Raw genomic sequence first — 20,567 nt, 5'->3', positions numbered from 1 at the left:
CAACTTTAAATATCACTATCAAAGTATACACTACTGAGACAGAAGGCCAACGCCCTGAACCAAGCCCTTTTGCTCCAGGTGAGCATCTGAGTTTCTTGCTCGTATGTGCACATGATGTCATTTTTTCTGGTAGGTGAGTTGCCGATTGTTTTTCTAACCAAAGAATTAGAAAAATGTTGGCAGTCTTACCATAAGCATCTTTGGTGTTATTTCGTGTGGCAGTGGTGCCACCGGCATCTTTCTGATTTCTACACTAGTGGTGAGCAGCTTTCTGGCCACCTGAAGAATGAGCAGCTACTTCCTTTACCGGATTCATGGTTTCTGAACCCTAACGTCATTGAAAGAAGTAATGAAAGACAGACCCAACATGCATATCGCCACCATATGCATGCACACTGCTCTGAATCATCAATAAGACACTTACAAGTAATGACATAATCCACAAATTCTTATTTAAGAATATCCATAATCTCACCTCCTTACTAATATAACAGAAGAGCTCCCAAATGTAAACTAACAAGCCCCTTTCATACAATTTTAATGAGATGTACTGTGAAGCACAGCACCTCTAGCCTATTGTATATATTGTGGTACAGTAAAGGGTATTTTACTGGATGGGAGATACATTTCTCCAGCAGATTAATGTTTGGCCGGGTTTTTCCCTAAAGACAGGACCTGCGATGATGTCATGGTCACGTGATCAGCCCATGTGATATTTACCTCACTTGTGGGAGGGGTTATGAGCTATGTAATGGAGGTTGGTGTTTGGCACATGGTGAGTGTGTCTGGAAGTTACAGGAGCTTGGTTGGACTTAGCCTGAACTTGTATACAGGATCCCTGTGCTGCAGGACTATAGCAGCAAGACTCTCAACAACCCCGGGAATGGCACCTGGCGGATGCCGCGGACCTGGCAGGTGCTTAGTTAATCCCGTCCCGTGCAAGGGGTGAGTCTGGGACTAGTGGTTCTCCAAGCTGGAGTACATTTATGTTTTTCCTTACTTTCTGTTAATCTGTTGTTTGTAACGTGACATTAAACCACTGAAATTGGACTTTAAGCCTGTGTGTTGCCTTGTTACCGCAGCCCTGCCATTACCTACCAGAGCTAATCCCTACAATATGTAGTTTTATTAGTTAGGCCTTGTTTTCATACATGCAACCATCAGTTTTCCCTCTCCAATGTGGTATAAAAACACCACAGGAAAAATGTTGTGGTAACTGATCCCATAATATTATTTGGGATTATTCCCATTCATCTATCACTTAACTCCTTCACTCCCAGGCCTGTTTGACCTTCGAGACCGGGCCAAATTTTACAATTCTGACCAGTGTCACTTTATAAGGTAATAACTCTGGAACACTTCAATGGATCTCAGAAAATTTTGCAATTTTCAACGTTTTAAGTTTTATGCCCTTAAATCAGAGAGTTATGTAACACAAAATAGTTAGTAAATAACATTTCCCACATGTCTACTTTCCGTGACCACAATCTTTTAAACAATTTTTTTTGTTAGGAAATTAGAAGGGTACTAAGTTGACCAGCAAGTTCTCCTTTTTTCAACAAAATTTACAAAATCATTTTTTTAGGAATCACATCACATTTGAAGTGACTTTGAGGGACAAAATCAAACTTTTCGGATTTTGGCGGGCACGGCGCACCGTCAAAAGTGCGCAGCGCAGGTCAAAGCGCAACTAGCGCACGGCCTGCGCACGATCTGCGCACCCTATGCTAAAGATAGGGTGCGCCGATCGCAGGGGCCGCTGTGCGCTAGGAGGCGGCGCTACAAGCAAGGTGCGGGCACGCCGGGCAGAGAGCCGGCTCGGGGGCGGAGCTACCCCCGGCCGTGCGTGCGCTTAAAAAGCGCTAATGTGAAACCAGCCTTATTCTTGTGAAAATAAACAAAAAATTGGGGATAAAATAACTTTTCTGTGGAAATTTTTTTTTTTTCTTTTTTTGTTTTCACGGTTCAGCGTAATACTTTTCTGTGAAGACCTGGGGGTTCAAGGTTCTCCCCACACATCTACTGGTCATCAAAAAGTTCATTTATTTCTATTCTTCAATACAAAAAGTGAAACTCATATAGAATCATTACAAACAGAGTGATCTACTTCAAGTGTTTATTTCTGTTAAATGGAATCTGTCATCAATTTTTTGCCTATCAGCTGAAGCCACTGGCATCAGGGGTTTATCTACAGCATTCTGTAATGCTGTAGATAAGCCCCCGATGTAACCTGAAAGAGAAGAAAAATGAGTTAAATTATACTCACCCAGGGGCATTCCGGGTCCTGTTCGGGTCCGATGGGTGTCGCAGTCCGGTCTGGCGCCTCCCATCTTGCAGCGATGACATCCTCTTCATTCCTGGCCGTCGCAGCTCTGGTGCAGGCGCACTGCTCTGCCCTGTTGAAGGCAGAGCAGATTACTGCAGTGCACAGGAAGAGGTCCTGCGCACTGCAGGACTCTGCTCTGCCCTCAACAGGGTAGAGCAATGCACCTGCGCCGGAGCCGCGACGGTCAGGAATGAAGAGGACATCATCACTGCAAGATGGGAGGCACCGAATCGGACCCGGAACACCCCTGGGTGAGTATAATCTAACTCTTTTTTTCTTCTCTTTCAGGTAACATAGGGGGCTTATCTACAGCATTATAGAATGCTGTAGATAAGCCCGTGATGACGGTAGCTGCAGCTGATAGGCAAAAAAATTGATGACAGATTCCCTTTAATGTTGATGATTATGGCTTACAGTCAATGAAAACCCAAATGTCATTATCTCAGTAAATTAGAATAATTTATAACACCAGCTTGAAAAAGGGTTTTAAAATCTGAAATTTTGGCCTACTGAAATGAATGTTCAGTAAATGCACTCAATACTTGGTCGGGGATCCTTTTGCATCAATTACTGCATCAATGTGGCATGGCATGGAGGCGATCAGCCTGTGGCACTGCTGAGGAGTTATGGAAGCCCAGGTTGCTTTGATAGCAGCCTTCAGCTCTTCTGCATTGTTGGGTCTGGTGTCTCTTATCTTTCTATTTACAATACCCCATAGATTCTCTATGGGTTTAAGGTCAGGCAAGTTTGCTGGCCAATCAAGCACAGTGATACTGTTGCTTTTAAAACCCCTTCACGACCCAGCCTATTTTGACCTTAATGACCAGGCCATTTTTTGCAATTCTGACCAGTGTACCTTTATGAGGTAATAACTCTGGAACGCTTCAACGGATCCTAGTGTTTCTGAGAATGTTATTTTGTGACATATTGGGATTCATGCTAGTGGTAAATTTAGGTTGATAATTTTTGCATTTATTTGTAAAAAAAAAAAAAAATCGGAAATTTGGCGAAAATTTTGAAAATTTCGCAATTTTAAAATTTTGAATTTTTATTCTGTTAAACAAGAGAGTTATGTGACACAAAATAGTTAATAACTAACATTTGCACCATGTCTTCTTTACATCAGCACAATTTTGAAAAAAAATTTTTTTTGTTAGGAAGTTATAAGGGTTAAAAGTTGACCAGTGATTTCTCATTTTTACAACAAAATTTACAAAACCATTTTTTTTTAGGGACCATCTCACATTTGAAGTCACTTTGAGGGGTCTATATGGCAGAAAATACCCAAAAGTGACACCATTCTAAAAACTGCACCCCTCAAGGTGCTCAAAACTACATTCAAGATTATTAACCCTTCAGGTGCTTAACAGGAACTAAAGCAACGTGGAAAATTTGTTGGGCAATTTCTCCTGAGTACACCGATACCTCATATGTGGTCATATACCACTGTTTGGGCGCACGGCAGGGCTCGGAAGGGAAGGAGCGCCATTTGACTTTTTGAATGTAAAAATTAGCTCCAATCATTAGCGGACACCATGTCGCGCATGGAGAGTCCTTGTGTGCCTAAACATTGGAGCTCCCCCACACATTTTGGAAACTAGACCCTCCAAGGAACTTATCTAGATGTGTTGTGAGAACTTTGAACCCCCAAGTGTTTCAGTAAAGTTTATCAGGAATCAGACAGCAGAAGAGGGGAGTGGAAGACCCCGGCCGTCAGTCGATTGCAGCGGCAGATCGCGGTCTCCAGTCATGACCGATGATATTGCAGCTTTGGCCATGGCTGGATTGTAATATTTCACCAAGTTTCATTGGTGAAATATTACAATTGCTCCGATTGGCTGTTGAAATTAAAAAGACCAATCAGAGCGATCGTAGCCACGGGGGGGGGCAAGTACAGGTATTCCTGTACCTGCAGGTCGGGTGACATTTCAGTGACCCCGTCACCCGACCCACAGGAACGCGATCCCGCCATGACGCATATATTGCATCACAGGTCGGGAAGTCACAAGTTTTCATGACGCAAACGCTGCGTCACAGGTCGGGAAGGGGTTAAACCAGGTATTGGTACTATTGGTACTTTTGGCATTGTGGACAGGTGCCAAGTCCTGCTGGAGAATGAAATTAGCATCTCCAAAAAGCTTGTCGGCAGAGGAAATCATGAAGTGCTCTAAAATTTCCTGGTAGACAGCTGCGCTGGCTTTAGTCTTGATAAAACACAGTGGACCTACACCAGCAGATGACATGGCTCCCCAAACCATCACTGATTGTGGAAACTTCACACTAGATCTCAAGCAGCTTGGATTGTGGCCTCTCCACTCTTTCTCCAGACTCTGGGACCTTGATTTCCAAATGAAATGCAAAATTTACTTTCATCTGAAAGCAACACCTTGGACCACGGAGCAACAGTCCAGTTCTTTTTCTCCTTTGCCCAGGTAAGACGCTTCTGGCATTGTCTATTGATCATGAGTGGCTCAACACAAGGAATACAACACTTGTAGCCCATGTCCTGTATACATCTGTGTGTGGTGGCTCTTGAAGCAATGACTCCAGCAGCAGTCCACTCCTTGTGAATCTTACCCAAATTTTTGAATGACCTTTTCTTAACAATTCTTTCAAGGCTGTGGTTTACCCAGTTGCTTGTGTACCTTTTTATACCACACTTTTTCCTTCCACTCAACTTTCCATTAATATGCTTGGATACAGTACTCTGTGAACAGCCACCTTCTTTAGCTATGACCTTTTGTGGCTTACCCACCTTGTGGCGTGTGTCAATGACTGCCTTCTGGACATCTGTCAAGTCATCAGTCTTGCCCATGATTGTGGGGCCTACTGAAACAGAGTAATGGCGCCGGACCTCTCTGACCTTTCCCGACGCCTGCGCACTGCAGTACTCTTCTCTCAACAGGGCAGAGAATTATGCCTGCGCAGGAGCCGCAACAGAAGCAAGGAAGAGGACGTCATCGCTAGAAGATGGGAGATGCCGGACCGCGACACCCATCGGACCCGGACCGGACCACCCCCCGGTGAGTGTAATCTAGCTCGTTTTTCTTCTCTTTCAGGCTACGTCGGGGGCTTATCTACAGCATTACAGAATGCTGTAGATAAGCCCCTGATGGCGGTGGCCACATCTCATAAGGGAAAAATGAGGTGACAGATTCCCTTTAACCCGTGAAAATTATTATTATAAAAGAAAAAAAAACTTTAACAACAAAGTTAATTGAATTTGCACCATACAATTTGTTGCGCAATTTCTCCTGAGTACGCCAATACCGCATATGTGGGGGAAAACTACTGTTTGGGCACACGGCAGGGCTTAGAAAGGAAGGTGTGACGTTTTGAAACACAGACCTTGATAGAATTGGGTGCGACTTTCATGCTGTGTTTGTACAGTGGAAAACCCACAAGTGACCCCATTTTGGAAACTAGACCTCTCATGGAATTTTAGTTATTTAGATGTGTGGTGAGCACCTTGAACCCCCCCCCCCTCCCACTCGCTTCACAGAATTTTACAATGTTGATTACTGAAAATTAAAAAATATATTTTTTCCACAAAACTGTTGTTTTAGGCCCATTTTTTTCATTTTTACAAGGATAGCAGGATAAAATGTACCCCAAAATTTGTTGTTCAATTTCTCCTAAGTACACCGATACCCCATATGTGGTCGAACACAGTTTACAGCTCAGAAGAGAAGGCGCGCCATATTATAGTGTGAATTTTACTGTTATGGTTTGCATGTGCCATGACCCACTGGGTTGCAGTGATCATACTGACACGACAGGTGTGTCACACAATTTTATACCATTGGGCAGTGAAGAAAAAATAATTATTTTACCACAAAAATTTTGCTTTAGCCCCAGATTTTACATTTTCACGAGGAAAAATGGGTAAAAATTTCACCAAAATTTGTCCCACAATTCCTGCTGAATGTAGTAATACCCCAAATGTGGCTGTACAGTTCTTCTTAGCCATATGGATAGACTTGGGAGGGATGAAGTGGTATTTGCCTCCTGGAGCCCAGATTTTCCTAGAATAGTTTGCAGACTCCATATACAGAGCACTTAAATCCCCCCTGAAGTGAGCTCATTTTGGAAGTTACCTACAGGCGTAATGATGATTTTGACTCCATGGGTGTATTCTAGAAACAAGAAGCAGTGGATGCTACTGAGTAAATTGCAAACTGCCATTGTAGTTGACCAGTATATTCTAGTGACCAGTACGTTATGCCCAGCTCATGCTTCTGGAGACACGCACCCATAAATTAGGCAGGCTCTAATCACTACAGAATTGTCACACATGTGGATGCTAAATGTGGTATATACACACTGGGTCTCAGAAGGGAGGGGGTATTTGGATTTGGGAGCGCAGAATTCACTGGATTTCTTTTGGGGTGCGAGGTGCCATATCGCATTTACACAGCATTTATACTACCAGTAACGTGGTAGCCCCCTATATTTCCATTATGCGACAAACCCGAGTGGGGACTTGCTATTTTTGTGGATTGACATTTACATAACATTTGGGATCACATTTATTCTGCGCTCCACGCTGATCACTTGAGGGTTTCCATATAAATCTCCGAGAGACATGACTCAGATGAAACTCCCGAGTGATCCATTCATTATAAATAGGCAGCAGAATTATTATGGACGCCGTATGGTCTCTGTTCAGCGATTTCCTTCTTTTCAGAAGTGTACAAAACTGTGGTGGACGGCACTTTTATGCACGGCTAATAAGACAGACACTGCCGGATCACAAGTGGCCAGACGGCGTCCACAGTTCCTTCATCTGCCTCATTATAAGGAATCTTCTGCCAGAGGTTCCCGTCTGAATCATGTATTTCAGGGATTTACACGGAAACGCCAGTAAAGTGCTCAGTGCAGTGAGCAGGATAAATTGTGAGCCGAGCCTTACTGCGATCTTTGGGAGGCAGAAAGCAAAAAAGATCAACAGCATGTGAAGAAGTGATTTTATTTTTCACGCTGTTCCTCATGCAGTACAAGTGATCAGATGACTTTATTCTTCGAGTCGGTGCGATTACAACGATACCAGATTTATATCGGGTTTTTATGTTTGGTTGCTGTCACACACTAAAAAATGCTTTTTATTACAAAAATTCGTTTTTACATCCCCATATTTTGAGAGCTATAATAATTTTTCCATATTTCTGCAGACAGTCATGTCACAGCTTGTTTTTTGTGGGGCGAGTTTTTATTGGTACCGTTTTCAGTCACGTAACATTTTTTGATTGCTTTCTATTTCAATTTTTGGGAGGCAGAATGAAAACCAGCAATTCAAGAATTGTTTTTTGGGGATTTTTTTATGCCATTCTGTGTGTAGTAAAATTGATTGCAAATTCTGCAGTCAGCGATCCAACTGGCTTCAGTGCCCATGTGCTCCATTTCATATCGGAATTTACAGCATACGTTCTTGTAGTCCATGTAATGTATTTTATACATGAATACAAATATTTCACTTTTGTGGCAGGCAGTGACTATAACAAAACATAAGGCACTCGCTTATCAGTTTTTATGCCATTTGTAATGCCAGGGATAGAAAAAAAAATATGTGCAAAAACTGAACTAACAATAACATCGTCTTAGATTTATGTGGCGCCCTTATGGTCTCAGTCGCCACAGGGTACTGCACTTCATCCAGAGGTGTGGTACTCTGCTCTCAGGTAAGGAAAGGGCACTGCCAGTACTCACACACCAGCACATAACACTAGTCCCCATCTGGCCAGGGGGGCGTTAATTAGAGGGTGTGGGTAGAGAAGGGGCAGAGCTTAAGGGAGTGACAGTTGGTGAGAGGAGTTAGTACTAAGGTAGGAAGATTGTTCTGGAAGGAGTCAGTCAGGAAGTGAGAGGAGTGAGGGCTGACAGAGTCTGACAATAATTGGGGAGGAAAGGAGAAATTTGGGGAATCTGGGGAGAGGAGCTGAGAGAAAGCTCACCCCGGAGCTGAGCGCTGGAAAGAGGAAGCCGGAGTCCATGGCTGCGCAGGTAAAGAGAGCCCGACAGCTAAATCCGGAGGGCAGGGGACTGCAGGCCTCCTGGCCCCATAAAACACTCGGCGGCACAGCAGCATAAGAGAGCCCGGAGCTGCCACGAAGGAGCAACACCTGTAAAAAAGGCTCAAGCTGCCTGCCATACGGGCAAGTGCTTAAAGAAAAGCAGGAATAGAGGCCCAAGCACAGCTATAGGTAGCAAGGACCTCAGAGGAAAGTGCAAAAGGGAGGCCTCCATATCCATCTGGCTCAGTGGATCCTGAACTGCTTCCAGGCTAACCGGATCTCCCTCACCATCTGTGATCCCCTGGTCTGCACCCCAGACTATCAAGTAAAGGTAAAAGGAAATTGCAACCCTGCTGTGTCCTCAGCTTTATTACTGCATCATCTACTATGCATTACAACCGTCACCACCATATTTAAATAAAGCATACAACTGCTCTGGGGCTTAGCTCTACCCGAGGAGAGCTGAACCAACTCTGCTGCATCAACAACTGCCCCAGTGGACTGAATCTGCAGCGTCGGCTAACACCTTACTTGCCGAGTACCACAGTTGGTGTCACAAATCTTTTATAAACTTTATACCCCTTTTCATCATTTTTATTGGACTCCCAGGGCCACAGACCGGGTCACTACTGCCGTGTCACATCCCTTTAAGAACTGACGGGGCATGGTACCGAGTAACCCATGGCCCTGGCGGGCGCTCCATTTAATTCACACTTTTCACCTCTTTTAATTGTCACCAAGACTAAGAACAACAATAATAAAAAATAATAATCAAAAAATAAAAAGCTACGATGCAATCTCCCTACAGATGGCCATACACATGAAATAAGGCTGAACTCTCCCAATTCCCCCATACTCATACACACGAGGGCTCAGAGAATGTTCATGAATTTTCAATGGGGAGAGAGGAAAATGAGGTTTCCAGATTTCTGTGGCAATGGTTTATCTTCTCTGAAAAAAATAATGTATTGGCCATTGAAATCTCTTCTCCGTCCTGACACTATCTGTTGGAGGAGACCCCATATACAGGAAAGGGTGGCCTGGTCCCACTGAAATCAGAGGTTCGCATGATATTCCTCTAATGTGGACTTAAAAAACTAGAACAAAACTGCAGAGGGTAAGCAAGGTTTTAGGCAAGAAACTAGGACTATAATAACCTAAATCCAAGAATTCTGCCAGTTTCTCAAGCAGTGAGAGCTAAGAGCCCTTGTTTAACAGTAGCAGCATAATCAAATCAATTTTTAATGTGGAGGCTCTATTTTTCTGCCTTTATTTTGAGCTCTGTTGCGTTTTTTGCCAAGAAGCAGCATGTCAATTTTCTAAACATTTTTCATCCATTCCAATGAATGGGTTAAAAATGCAAGGAAAATGGGATAAAAATTAGCATATCGTAAGCAATGTATTTGCTGCCACAAGTGGTTTTTGATGAAGAAAAAAAGAAAACGCTGCTAAGAACCATAATGTGGGCATATTCTAACAGTGCATCATGGTTTGGGAACTGCAACTCTAATTTTTACTCCTTTGTAATCCTCGCATTTGTAAAGCCTTGTTGAGTAAGATGGCACTATACAAAAACAGCAGCATGCACACTTCTCATCCCAGGATAAATAAGAGAACACCAATACAAGTAAGGATTTACCGCCATCTTTCTTTTTGTCCATTATTTTCTTCGCAAGCCATTTTTTGGTTTCCTCTTGTACATCCTTAGCAAGTTCTATTACCACCAGCGGCTTGAATTCTGGCTCCAGATAATAATTCTCAGTTACCAAGCTTCTCTTCATGTTGGCATGAGGTCTGCACATTAACACAAAACATAAATAGTCAAGTAGAGAACAGACATAACATTGAGAGAAAACAACTACCGTAATGGAAAAAAGGTGGAGCGGTATTCAAAAGTCTTTGACAAAACTGAGATTGGAGAAAATTTTAACTAGGTTAATCTATTCATTTGCAGGAGTAACAATTGTCTGTCATAGGCTGCACTTATAAGCTTCAGTAATTTTATTTAGTTTTGAAAAATATTCATAATGAACAAATTAATAAATGGAAGAGGCTGTCCAAGTAGGAAAACAAAGAAACAAATTAATATACAAGGCGTGTCTGTAGGGGCTATAGGTATAGTCAGGGGTGTGGAGTCGATAAGCCAAACCTCTGACTCCCTGTCTCCCGACTCCACAGCACTGCCTCACTACTGAGCGTGTACATAAAGCGTAGCACAGATTCATCTCAACCAAAAGCCGAGTGTCACAACTCTGTTGCCGGGTGTCCCAGGACCAGGGGGCTCCTTCCCTGTCCCTAACACTAAGAAAGCCTTAGCTCACCCTGCTCCTTGGAGTACTTCTGATGGTGAAGACACCGGGGCCACGTACCTTGTCTTAGCTCCAAAATCCGCCCTCAGCCTGTACCCTTCTCCCATCCAGGGAAGAGCGAAGTAGTAGTGTACCGTAATACACAAACCAGACTAACAAGGTAATATGAACAGGGATAAAGGAAAAGACCAATCACAGAAATATACACACATAAACAACAGAGGTAAACACCGAGGAATGGAGGGTGGGGTTAAACCAAAGTAAGAGAAGAAAGGGAATTATCACACACTCAAAACCTAGCAACAGTCACTGATAAATCTACCAAACACCTTCTCTAATAACAATCACCAACAACCACCAGCCATGCAGCATTAGCTAGCTTTGACAATGAGTGCTAGCCAGGGCCCAGATTATACAGGAGATGGGAGTGGCAAACAGTGCACAGCTGAGAGCCTTAAAGCTCCAGGAGCTCTGAACTGAGCAGTTTAAACTATGCACTGCTAAAATAAATTTACACTGCTTAATATGAAGGTAAAGTGCTTTTAATCAGTGCAGGAGTAAGAGAAATCAGATGCTGCGGTCTTCTGGCTCCTCTCTGTAGCGGTAAACCCGAGACACCGAGATCCTTAGATCAGGAACAGACATTTCATAACTTTCCCAAATTCTAATGAAAACATTTACAACAGATCCTGAATTGTACTACTGTACCCAATTCATTGTATATTTTAGGAGTCGGAGTCTTTCCATTTCATACCGACTCCACTAAAATGGACACTGACTCCACGACTCTGACTCCCTAGCCATGGGTACATCATCATAAAACTTTGTGGGCATTTATAACTGTGTAGTTATAACTGTAAAATGTGCATATAACACTGTACACTCCTAAACGTATGCATGGATTAGTCACTGCTTGCTTATGGGCTATCATTAGGGAACAGTCAGGCGGCCATATAAATTGGACAGAGACCAGAAAGCAATGCTCGGATTGGCTGTGGCTCTCTGGATCTGAGTGCGCCAGCTGCATAGAAATATATTAAGCGGTCACGCTTGGGTCAGGAGAGCCGCGACCAGTGCATTCACTGCGTTCCGATCTCGGTCCACTCTACACGGCCGTCTGACTGCACCCTGTGTACATCTGACGGCTACCAGAGTTGATCCCAGCAGATCGGTATGGGTGGATAGATCACTATAAATGAAACAGGTTTATTTGCAGTCTGTTATCAAGGAAACACTTAGGAACTATAAACGCAAATGAGGACTTTGTTTTTTTTAAAGACTCATATTTCATTGTAGATAAATGATGATTGCGATGTCACATTCCAACATCACATCTAATAACTATGGTCATGTTGCAACATGACAATGTGACCACAACATGACAATCTAAAAAAAATATGTAAAAATATGCAAAACACAAGCCGCGGAGACACCATCACATGTTTCTCAACGCAAGCAATGACTAGCCAGGTCTTTCCCCGGGAAGGAACAACCACGGGAAGGGCAGTCTCCAATGAAGGAAACCACCTATGCCAAAACATGGTATCCATCCACAGACAGCTGTTTCGGGGTATTGCCCCTTGCGTTGAGAAACATGTGAAGGTGTCTCCGCGGCTTGTGTTTTGCATATTTTTACATATTTCCCATAAGGGATGGGGGCAGTGCTCTAGAATCACTGCGTTGAGAAACATGTGAAGGTGTCTCCGCGGCTTGTGTTATGCATATTTTTACATATTTCCCATAAGGGATGGGGGCAGTGCTCTAGAATCACTGCGTTGAGAAACATGTGATGGTGTCTCCGCAGTGTTGGATGTTGATCTCCATGAGTTAATTCATCCTCATTTTTCACAATCTAAAAAAAATACACATCTTGTGGATTTCTGGTCTTAACAGCGCACATCTAAAATAGATGTATAACCAGAAGAGCCAGATGAATTCTGCATTTATTTATTTTTTGGGGGGAGGCTGCTCAACTTGCATTAGACTTGGGCACCTAAATTATTGTGTGGCCCAAACCTTAATAAACTTACCATCAAGTAAGGATATAGAGGAACAGATTCGTGATTTCACTTGTGTCTATTTTTTTGTCTTTTTTCCTGTTTTAGGTTAAGATCCCACAATGAGTTTTTGAAGCTGTGCAAAAATCGCAGCTTCTCACAGTTCCAGCAAATTGGAAGGGATTTATAGAAATGCCCTAAAAAAAAATCATGTAATCCCCACATGACTGTACTAATAGACCAAATAATAGTCAAAGCCAAATACCAGCGAGCATTAAAAACCCATGACATATAAGTAATCTAATTTGCCTAATAGGTGTGGAAATCTGCAACATCAAAGACTCTCCGAATCCTCATTGTGGGAAGGCAGGTTAAGGCTATTTTTTTTGCATTTTTGAAGAATTGGCAGATTTTAGCTGGGAAGAGGTGTGTCCAATCACAGTCTACAAATTCATAATTTTCGCCAAACAATGTGCTAGATTACAACAGAATGGTACTCCTGTCCCCGACATTTCTTCTGGTGGCGCACGACAACTGTAGGACACACCAAATTCATTAATAGGAGCACATCTCTTAAAGGAAATCTGTTACCAAGGTTATGCTACTTCATCTGAGAACAACATAATGTGGGGGGACCCCGATTCCAGTAATGTATCACTTAGTTTACTAGGTGCAGCAGCAGTGAAATAATCAGTGTTTATATGTTGCAGAGCTCAGAAAGTTGCCCCCCCACTACAGATTTCTATGAACATTGTCTATTGACGGTGAGCTGCTTATCAGAGGAGAGAACGTGGTCGGACAACTGATCATGTGAGCACCGGACCTGGCAATGATAAAGTCATGTTTATAAAACCTTCATTGTAAATAAACAACAGCACACAGCCTAATATGTGACATAACGCTGAAATCTTTGTTTCAGCCCCCATCTCCTGTTGTCTTAAAATTACATAGCAAGAGTCTACTGACAGATTTCCTTTAATTTGGTGCATCATGATCTCACGTCAGTGCACTGTACATCAAGCTATGTATAGAAAATGCCTATTATATGGGGCCTGAATGTCTCTGCAAAAAAAATACAAAAAGCAGAGACCTGTCCAATTTTTCATTGAGTCAGGGATCAGACTTGCCCATTCTGACACTTAGGCCCATGAAAAACATGAACTGTACACATCTAGGTGCTGCCCAATTTTTACTGTTTGATGGATGGGAAAAGCTCAGATTTTGTTTCATTTTGAAGAAAAATAGATGAAAAACTGATGGTAAAAATGGACACGTGGAGCAAAAGCGGATGAAAAATCAGTCAGTTTTCTTGTATGAAATAAAAAGTCTGAATAAGGTCTAAAAGAGGCCTCTTCGGGTGGTGGGATCAAATCCTGCCGACAAGCTCTCTTATAAGGGTGGTCTGTCGGGGTGCAGATGCCCTGACGAAGAGAAGCAGCCGCTGAGCGGAACCCTGGTGTCCCATCTGTGACAGGCTACATACACTAGAGCTGACTGGCTAGAAACCAGCGTCATTTCTCATACTCCACGTAGCAGAGATTGGTTTGTTATCGGATACAATGTGACCTTACAGTGCTTTCTCCTGTGTTTTACATGGGACTGCAGGTACCCGTCCCGCTGCACCATGCGACGCCTCTGCAGGGAGCGCGGTGTCAGTTATTCCAGGGTGTAATGCCTGTCAGGTCATGGCTATAGTTACTATTTGTGACACTCAGTCCAGCATCCCATGGACATTATCACAGAGAAGCTCCAGCAGCAAACACAGAACATGCCCTTCAGCCACAGCCAAGTTCAGCACACTTTCCGGGCACTAGGACTCTCATTGGTATTGCTATGTGGGTGCCCATGACCAGGTGGGACCCTGTCCCAGAGAAAGCAGTGCAGTGAGGCTGCGCCTTCCCACCCCAGCTGCGCCCGACTTACGTCCCCTTCTCCGAGCAGCACCACTCTCATCCAGACAGGAGGGGACGGGAGCCTCTCAGCATTCAGAGCTGTCACAAGCTGGTGGTCGCAAGAGGCAGAACAGTCTCCTAAGAATCAGCACAGCGATGAGGGCAAAGAAGAAAACCCATGTCAGCCATGTTTCCGGAGACCAATATTCATTGTAAAGTATATGAGGAGCGACACTGAAGGCTACAGGGATTGGTGACACTTTTCAAAGCATTTCACCCTCTATAGTGCGCAGCGCTGCTCGTCTGTGCTGTGATTGGCTGCCTGGTTCTGGGTTGTGGACGCAGCCATAGTGACGTCAGCTTTGTGTCTATCTTAGAAGGGGGGGGCAGGGAGTTAGTCCACCTGTCTTGTCGCATGAGAGCCATATGCTGCCCTGTTATGAGGATTGAGGGGGCTTTTCTCAGGACGTCCTCTCACTGAAGGGGGCAGGTGGGAGTGTACCCATTTTTCATGCTTTTTCCCCCATATTTGGTGCCGACATAAAGCCGCGCTTTTAACCCCTTCACTACCATGGGTGGTTTGCACGTTAACTCCCGGGCCAATTTTTACAATTCTGACCACTGTACCTTTATGAGGTAATAACTCTGGAACGCTTCCATGGATCCCAGTGATTCTGACATTGTTTTCTCGTGACATATTGTACTTCATGTTAGTGGTAAAATTGCATTCAAATAACTTGCGTTTATTTGTGAAAAAAACGGAAATTTGGCGAAAATTTTGAAAATTTTGCAATTTTCCAACTTTGAATTTTTATGCCCTTAAATCACAGCGATACAGCACACAAAAAACTTAATACATAACATTTCCCACATGTTTACTTTACATCAGCACAATTTTGGAACCAAAATTTTTTTTTGTTAGGAAGTTATAAGGGTTAAAAATTGACCAGCGATTTCTCATTTTTGCAACACCATTTTATTTTTAGGGACCACTTCACATTTGAAGCCACTTTGAGGGGTCTATATGATAGAAAATACCCAAAAGTGACACCATTCTAAAAACTGCACCCCTTATGGTGCTTAAAACCACATTCAAGAAGTTTATTAACCCTTTAGGTGCGTCACAGGAATTTTTTGAATATTAAAAAAAAAATGAACATTTAACTTTTTTTCACAAAAAAAATACTTCAGGTTCAATTTTCTTTATTTTACCAAGGGTAACAGGAGAAATTGGACTGCAAAAGTTATTGTGCAATTTGTCCTGAGTACGCTGATACCCGATATGTGGGGGGGAACCACTGTTTCGGCGCATGGCAGACCTCAGTAGGGAAGGAGCGCTGTTTGACTTTTTCAATGCAAAATTGGCTGGAATTCAGATCGGACGAAATGTCGCGTTTGGAGAGCCCCTGATGTACCTAAACAGTGGAAACCCCCCAAGTGACCCCATTTTGGAAACTAGACCCCCCAAGGAACTTATCTAGATATGTGGTGAGAACTTTGAACCCACAAGGGCTTCACAGAAGTTTATAATGTACAGCGGTACAATTAAAAAATCATATTTTTTCCACAAAAATGATCTTTTCACCCCCAATTTTTATTTTTCCAAGGGTAACAGGACCCTAAAAGTTATTGTGCAATTTGTCCTGAGTACGCTGATACCCCATATGTGGGTGTAAATGACTATTTGGGCGCATAGCACAGCTCGGAAGGGAAGCAGCGCCATTTGACGTTTTTGGCTAGAATTGAGATCGGACACCATGTCGCGATTGGAAACCCCCTGATGTACCAAAACAGTGGAAACCCCCCACAAATGACACCATTTTGGAATCTAGACCCCCCCAAGGAACTTATCTAGATGTGTGGTGAGAACTTTGAACCCCCAAGGGCTTCACAGAAGTTTATAACGTACAGCAGTACAATTAAAAAATCATATTTTTTCCACAAAAATGATCTTTTCACCCTCAATTCTTATTTTTCCAAAAGTAACAGGACCATAAAAGATATTGTGCAATTTATTCTGAGTACGCTGATACCCCACATGTGGGTGTAAACCACTATTTGGGCGCATGGCAGAGCTCGGAAGGGAAGCAGCGCCATTTGACGTTTTTGGCTGGAATTGAGATCGGACACCATGTCGCGTTAGGAATGCCCCTGATGTACCAAAACAGTAGAAACCCCCCACAAATGACACCATTTTGGAAACTAGACCCCCCAAGGAACTTATCTAGATGTGTGGTGAGCACTTTGAACCCCCCAGTGCTTCACAGAAGTTTATAACGACCGGGCGTGAAAATAAAAATATCGTATTTTTTCAACAAACATCATCTTTTAGTCCCCATTTTTTTTATTTTCCCAAGGGTAACAGGAGAAATTGGACCCCAAAAGTTGTTGTCCAATTTGTCCTGAGTACGCTGATACCTCATATGTGGGAGAAAACTACTGTATGGGCACACGTCGGGGCTCGGAAGAGAAGTAGTGACGTTTTGGAATGCAGACTTTGATGGATTGGTATGCGGGTGTCATGTGCGTTTGGAGAGCCCCTGATGTACCTAAACTATTGAAACTCCCCACAAGTGACCCCATTTTGGAAACTAGACCCCCCACAGAGCTTATCTAGATGTGTGGAGAGCACTTTGAACCCCCAAGTGCTTCACAGAAGTTTATAACGCCTGGGCGTGAAAATAAAAAAAACATTTTTTTCCGCAAAATTATATTTTTCCCCCAATTTTTTATTTTCCTAAGGGTAACAGGAGAAATTGGACCCCAAAAGTTGTTTTGTAATTTGTCCTGAGTAGGCTGATACCCTACATGTGGGGGTAAAACACTGTTTGGGCACATGGCAGAGCTTGGAAGGGAAGGAGCACCATTTGACTTTTTCAACGCAGAATTGGCTGGAATTGAGATCAGACGCCATGTTGCCTTTGGAGAGCACCTGATGTGCCCAAACAGTGGAAACCCCAAATTATAACTCCAACCCTAACCTCAACACACCCCTAACCCTAATCTGAGCCCTAGCCCTAACCCTAGCCGTAACCCTAACCCTAGCCCTAACCCTAGCCCTAACCCTAGCCCTAACCCTACCCTAACCCTAACCCTAGCGGGAAAATGGAAATAAATGCATTTTCTTTTAGTTTTATTATTTTTCCCTAACTAAGGGGGTGATAACGGGGGGTTTGATTTATGATTTATGGCGCATTTTTATGTTTGGCGGCTGTCGCACGCTAAAAGACGCTTTTTATTGTAAAAATAGTTTTTGCATCACCACATATTGTGAGCTATAATTTTTCCGTATTTTGACCCACCGAGTCATGTGAGGTCTTATTTTTTGCGGGACGAGTTGACGTTTTTATTGGTACCATTTTCGGGCACGTGACATTTTTTGATCGCTTTTTATTCCGATTTTTGGGGCGCAGAATGAACAAAAACCAGCGTTTCATGAATTTCTTTTGGGGGGTGCGTTTACACCGTTCCGCGTGCGGTAAAATTGATAAAGTGGTTTTATTCTTCGGGTCAGTACGGTTACAGCGATACCTCATTTAGGTCGTTTTTTTATGTTTTGTCGGTTTTTTGCAATGAAAACAATTTTATATAAAAAATAATTATTTTTGTATCGCTTTATTCTGCGAGCTATAACTTTTTTATTTTTTGCGGATGATGCTGTATGGCAGCTCGTTTTTTGCGGGACAAGATGACGTTTTCAGCGGTACCATGCATATTTATATGCGTCTTTTTGATCGCGCGTTATTGCACTTTTTGTTCGGTGGTATGATAATAAATCATTATTTTTTGCTTCGTTTTTTATTTTTATTTTTTAAGGGGTTCGCTAAAGGGGTTAACTAATGGGACAGTTTTATAGGGCAGGTCATTACGGACACGGCGATACCAAATATGTGTACTTTTATTGTTTTTGGGTTTTTTTATTTTGAAAAAATGGATTTATTGGGGAATATTTTTTTTTTTTTTTACTAATTTATTTAGCGATTTTTTTTTAATTATTTTTAACACTTTTTTTTTTTTTTTTTACTTTATTACCTTGTCCCAGGTGGGACATCACTGTCCTGTGACAGATCGCTGATCTGTCACATCACAGATCACTGTGACAGATCAGCGATCTGACACAGGCACTGCTGCAGACTTCCTCATGCCTGTGCTTTGCAGGCACTGAGGAAGCCAGCTTCCTCAGGCCCCCGAAGGCCCCCGTCGCCATCTTGGATTCGGGGGCCTGGAGGAAAGGAGCCCCCCGCAGCAGCGCTGCACATTGCGCTGCCGTGGGGGGCTCAGGGAAGCACGGAGGGAGCCCCCTCCCTGCCGATGCTTCCCTTTAACCCCCGGTACACCGCGATCGCGTTTGATCGCGGTGTGCAAGGGGTTAACGTGTCGGGGGCGGTCTGTGACCGCCCCTGACACATTGTGCCGGGTGTCAGCTATGATAATTAGCTGACACTCGGCCGCGATCAGCGGCGCTCACCACGTGGGCGCCGCTGATCGCGATGACGTAATATTCCGTCCATGGTAATTAGGTCCATGGTCACATGGACGGAATATTACGTCAATTGTAGGTAAGGGGTTAATGGCTTTTTATAGAACAGAACAAATGTGATACGTCAGCTAAAATGCAGCTGTTTTTTCTTACATGCCTTTCTTTTCCAAAGCCTCTAAAGAAAATGCAAGAAAACGGCACAAGTTCAGCAGCGTCTTTAGACGCACGGCGAGCAGCAGTTTTGACATCACATCCTCTTTGCTTGGACGGTAAAACACAGCAGATTTTCTGCCCCCAAAATCCAGCGTTCATACTATGTGTGAACACGACCTAATCTGCAGCATATTGTGCTTTTATTTCTGCTCAACGTAAACTGACCTGCGGTTTACACATCCGCAACATGGCAATCTCTCTTGTGGATACGCTGAGTTTTCCGGGCCGATTTTTCACATAGACTTGCATTTGATGCCGAAAATCTGCATGTAAAAAAACACGTGTGGTTTTAGTATGTTTCCTCAGCGGGAATGCATCACAAGCACATGTAATCCGCACCTAAGAATGTCAATAAAGTTTTGTCAAAGCCAAATACCAGGAAGTATCAAAAACAAAGCAGCTTTATTTAAAGCACGATTCACCAACCAGAGACCAAAAACGCGAAAAAAATCACACAGACGCAATGAAAAAAACCCCCGCAAGTAACCTAATTTAAATAATAGTGCAACGTCAAAGCTCATCATGGAAACGTAGCCTAAAAATACGCAGTTACGTTTTCAAATCAAAGATCTTCTGCACTATAAAAACACATATAAAAAGTCTGCAACAAAAACACAGTAAAAACCCCACAATAGTCAGAGAAAATTGTTATTGAGTAGAGTTGAGCTGACACCTGCAGAATTATATAAAGAAAATAGATGCACAGCTGATTGTAAGGTGCTACACAAGTATTGGCAACCAGTAGTGAGGTAAAAAGACAATACATAATTTTCAGTTTGATTTTTCTCTTTCTAGGTATATTTTTGAGTAAAATGTAAATTGCTCTTTTATTCTATAAACTACTGACAACGTCTCCAAATTTCCAATTTTGCATTTATTTTCAGAAAATGAGAAATGTTCAAAATAACAAAAAAATGCAGTGCTTGCAGACCTCAAATAATGCTAAGAAAACAAGTTCATAATCATTTAGAAAAAACAATACTAATGTTTTAACTCAGGAAGAGTTCAGAAATCAATATTTTGTGGAATAACCATGATTTTTAATCACAGCTTTCATGCTTTCCACCAGTCTTTCACTCTGCTTTTGGGTGACCTTATGTCACTCCTGGTACAAAAATGTAAGCAGTTCTTTGTTTGATGGCTTGTGACTATCCATCTTCCTCTTGATTACATTCCAGAGATTTTCAATGGGGTCCAGGTCTGGAGATTAGGCTGGCCATTACAAGGATTTGATGTGGTGGTCCTTCATATAAAACACTGATTGACCTAGCTGTGTGGCATGGCGCATTGTCCTGCTGGAAAAAACAGTCCTCAGAGTTGGGGACCATTACCTGAGCAG

At 42.9% G+C, this 20,567-nt stretch overlaps 1 protein-coding gene across 4 annotated transcripts in view; it reads right to left on the bottom strand.

Moving 5' to 3' along the window:
• Nucleotides 1-19,412, bottom strand: part of ANO10 (anoctamin 10) — a 375,037-nt gene extending 355,625 nt beyond the window's left edge. The window contains exons 1-2 of one of the 4 annotated variants that reach the window (XM_073569028.1): nucleotides 19,394-19,412; nucleotides 9,977-10,131 (exon numbers count right to left, since the gene is read on the bottom strand). In XM_073569028.1, the coding sequence (XP_073425129.1) occupies nucleotides 9,977-10,118 (142 nt within the window). In that variant the 5' untranslated portion in view covers nucleotides 10,119-10,131; nucleotides 19,394-19,412. Of the gene's footprint in view, nucleotides 1-9,976; nucleotides 10,132-12,676; nucleotides 12,773-14,566; nucleotides 14,753-19,393 lie in introns of those variants that run through there. The other 3 variants (XM_073569012.1, XM_073569036.1, XM_073569021.1) reach the window with 3 other exon arrangements.
• Between the last annotated feature and the right edge of the window lie 1,155 nt (nucleotides 19,413-20,567).

Source organism: Dendrobates tinctorius, unplaced genomic scaffold (assembly GCF_039654945.1).
Source record: "Dendrobates tinctorius isolate UK_male_01 unplaced genomic scaffold, ASM3965494v1 ptg000005l, whole genome shotgun sequence".
In the NCBI taxonomy this organism is placed as follows: Eukaryota; Metazoa; Chordata; class Amphibia; order Anura; family Dendrobatidae; genus Dendrobates; species Dendrobates tinctorius.
Note: the sequence above shows the minus strand (reverse complement) of the source record. Positions and strands in the feature narration are given on the sequence as shown.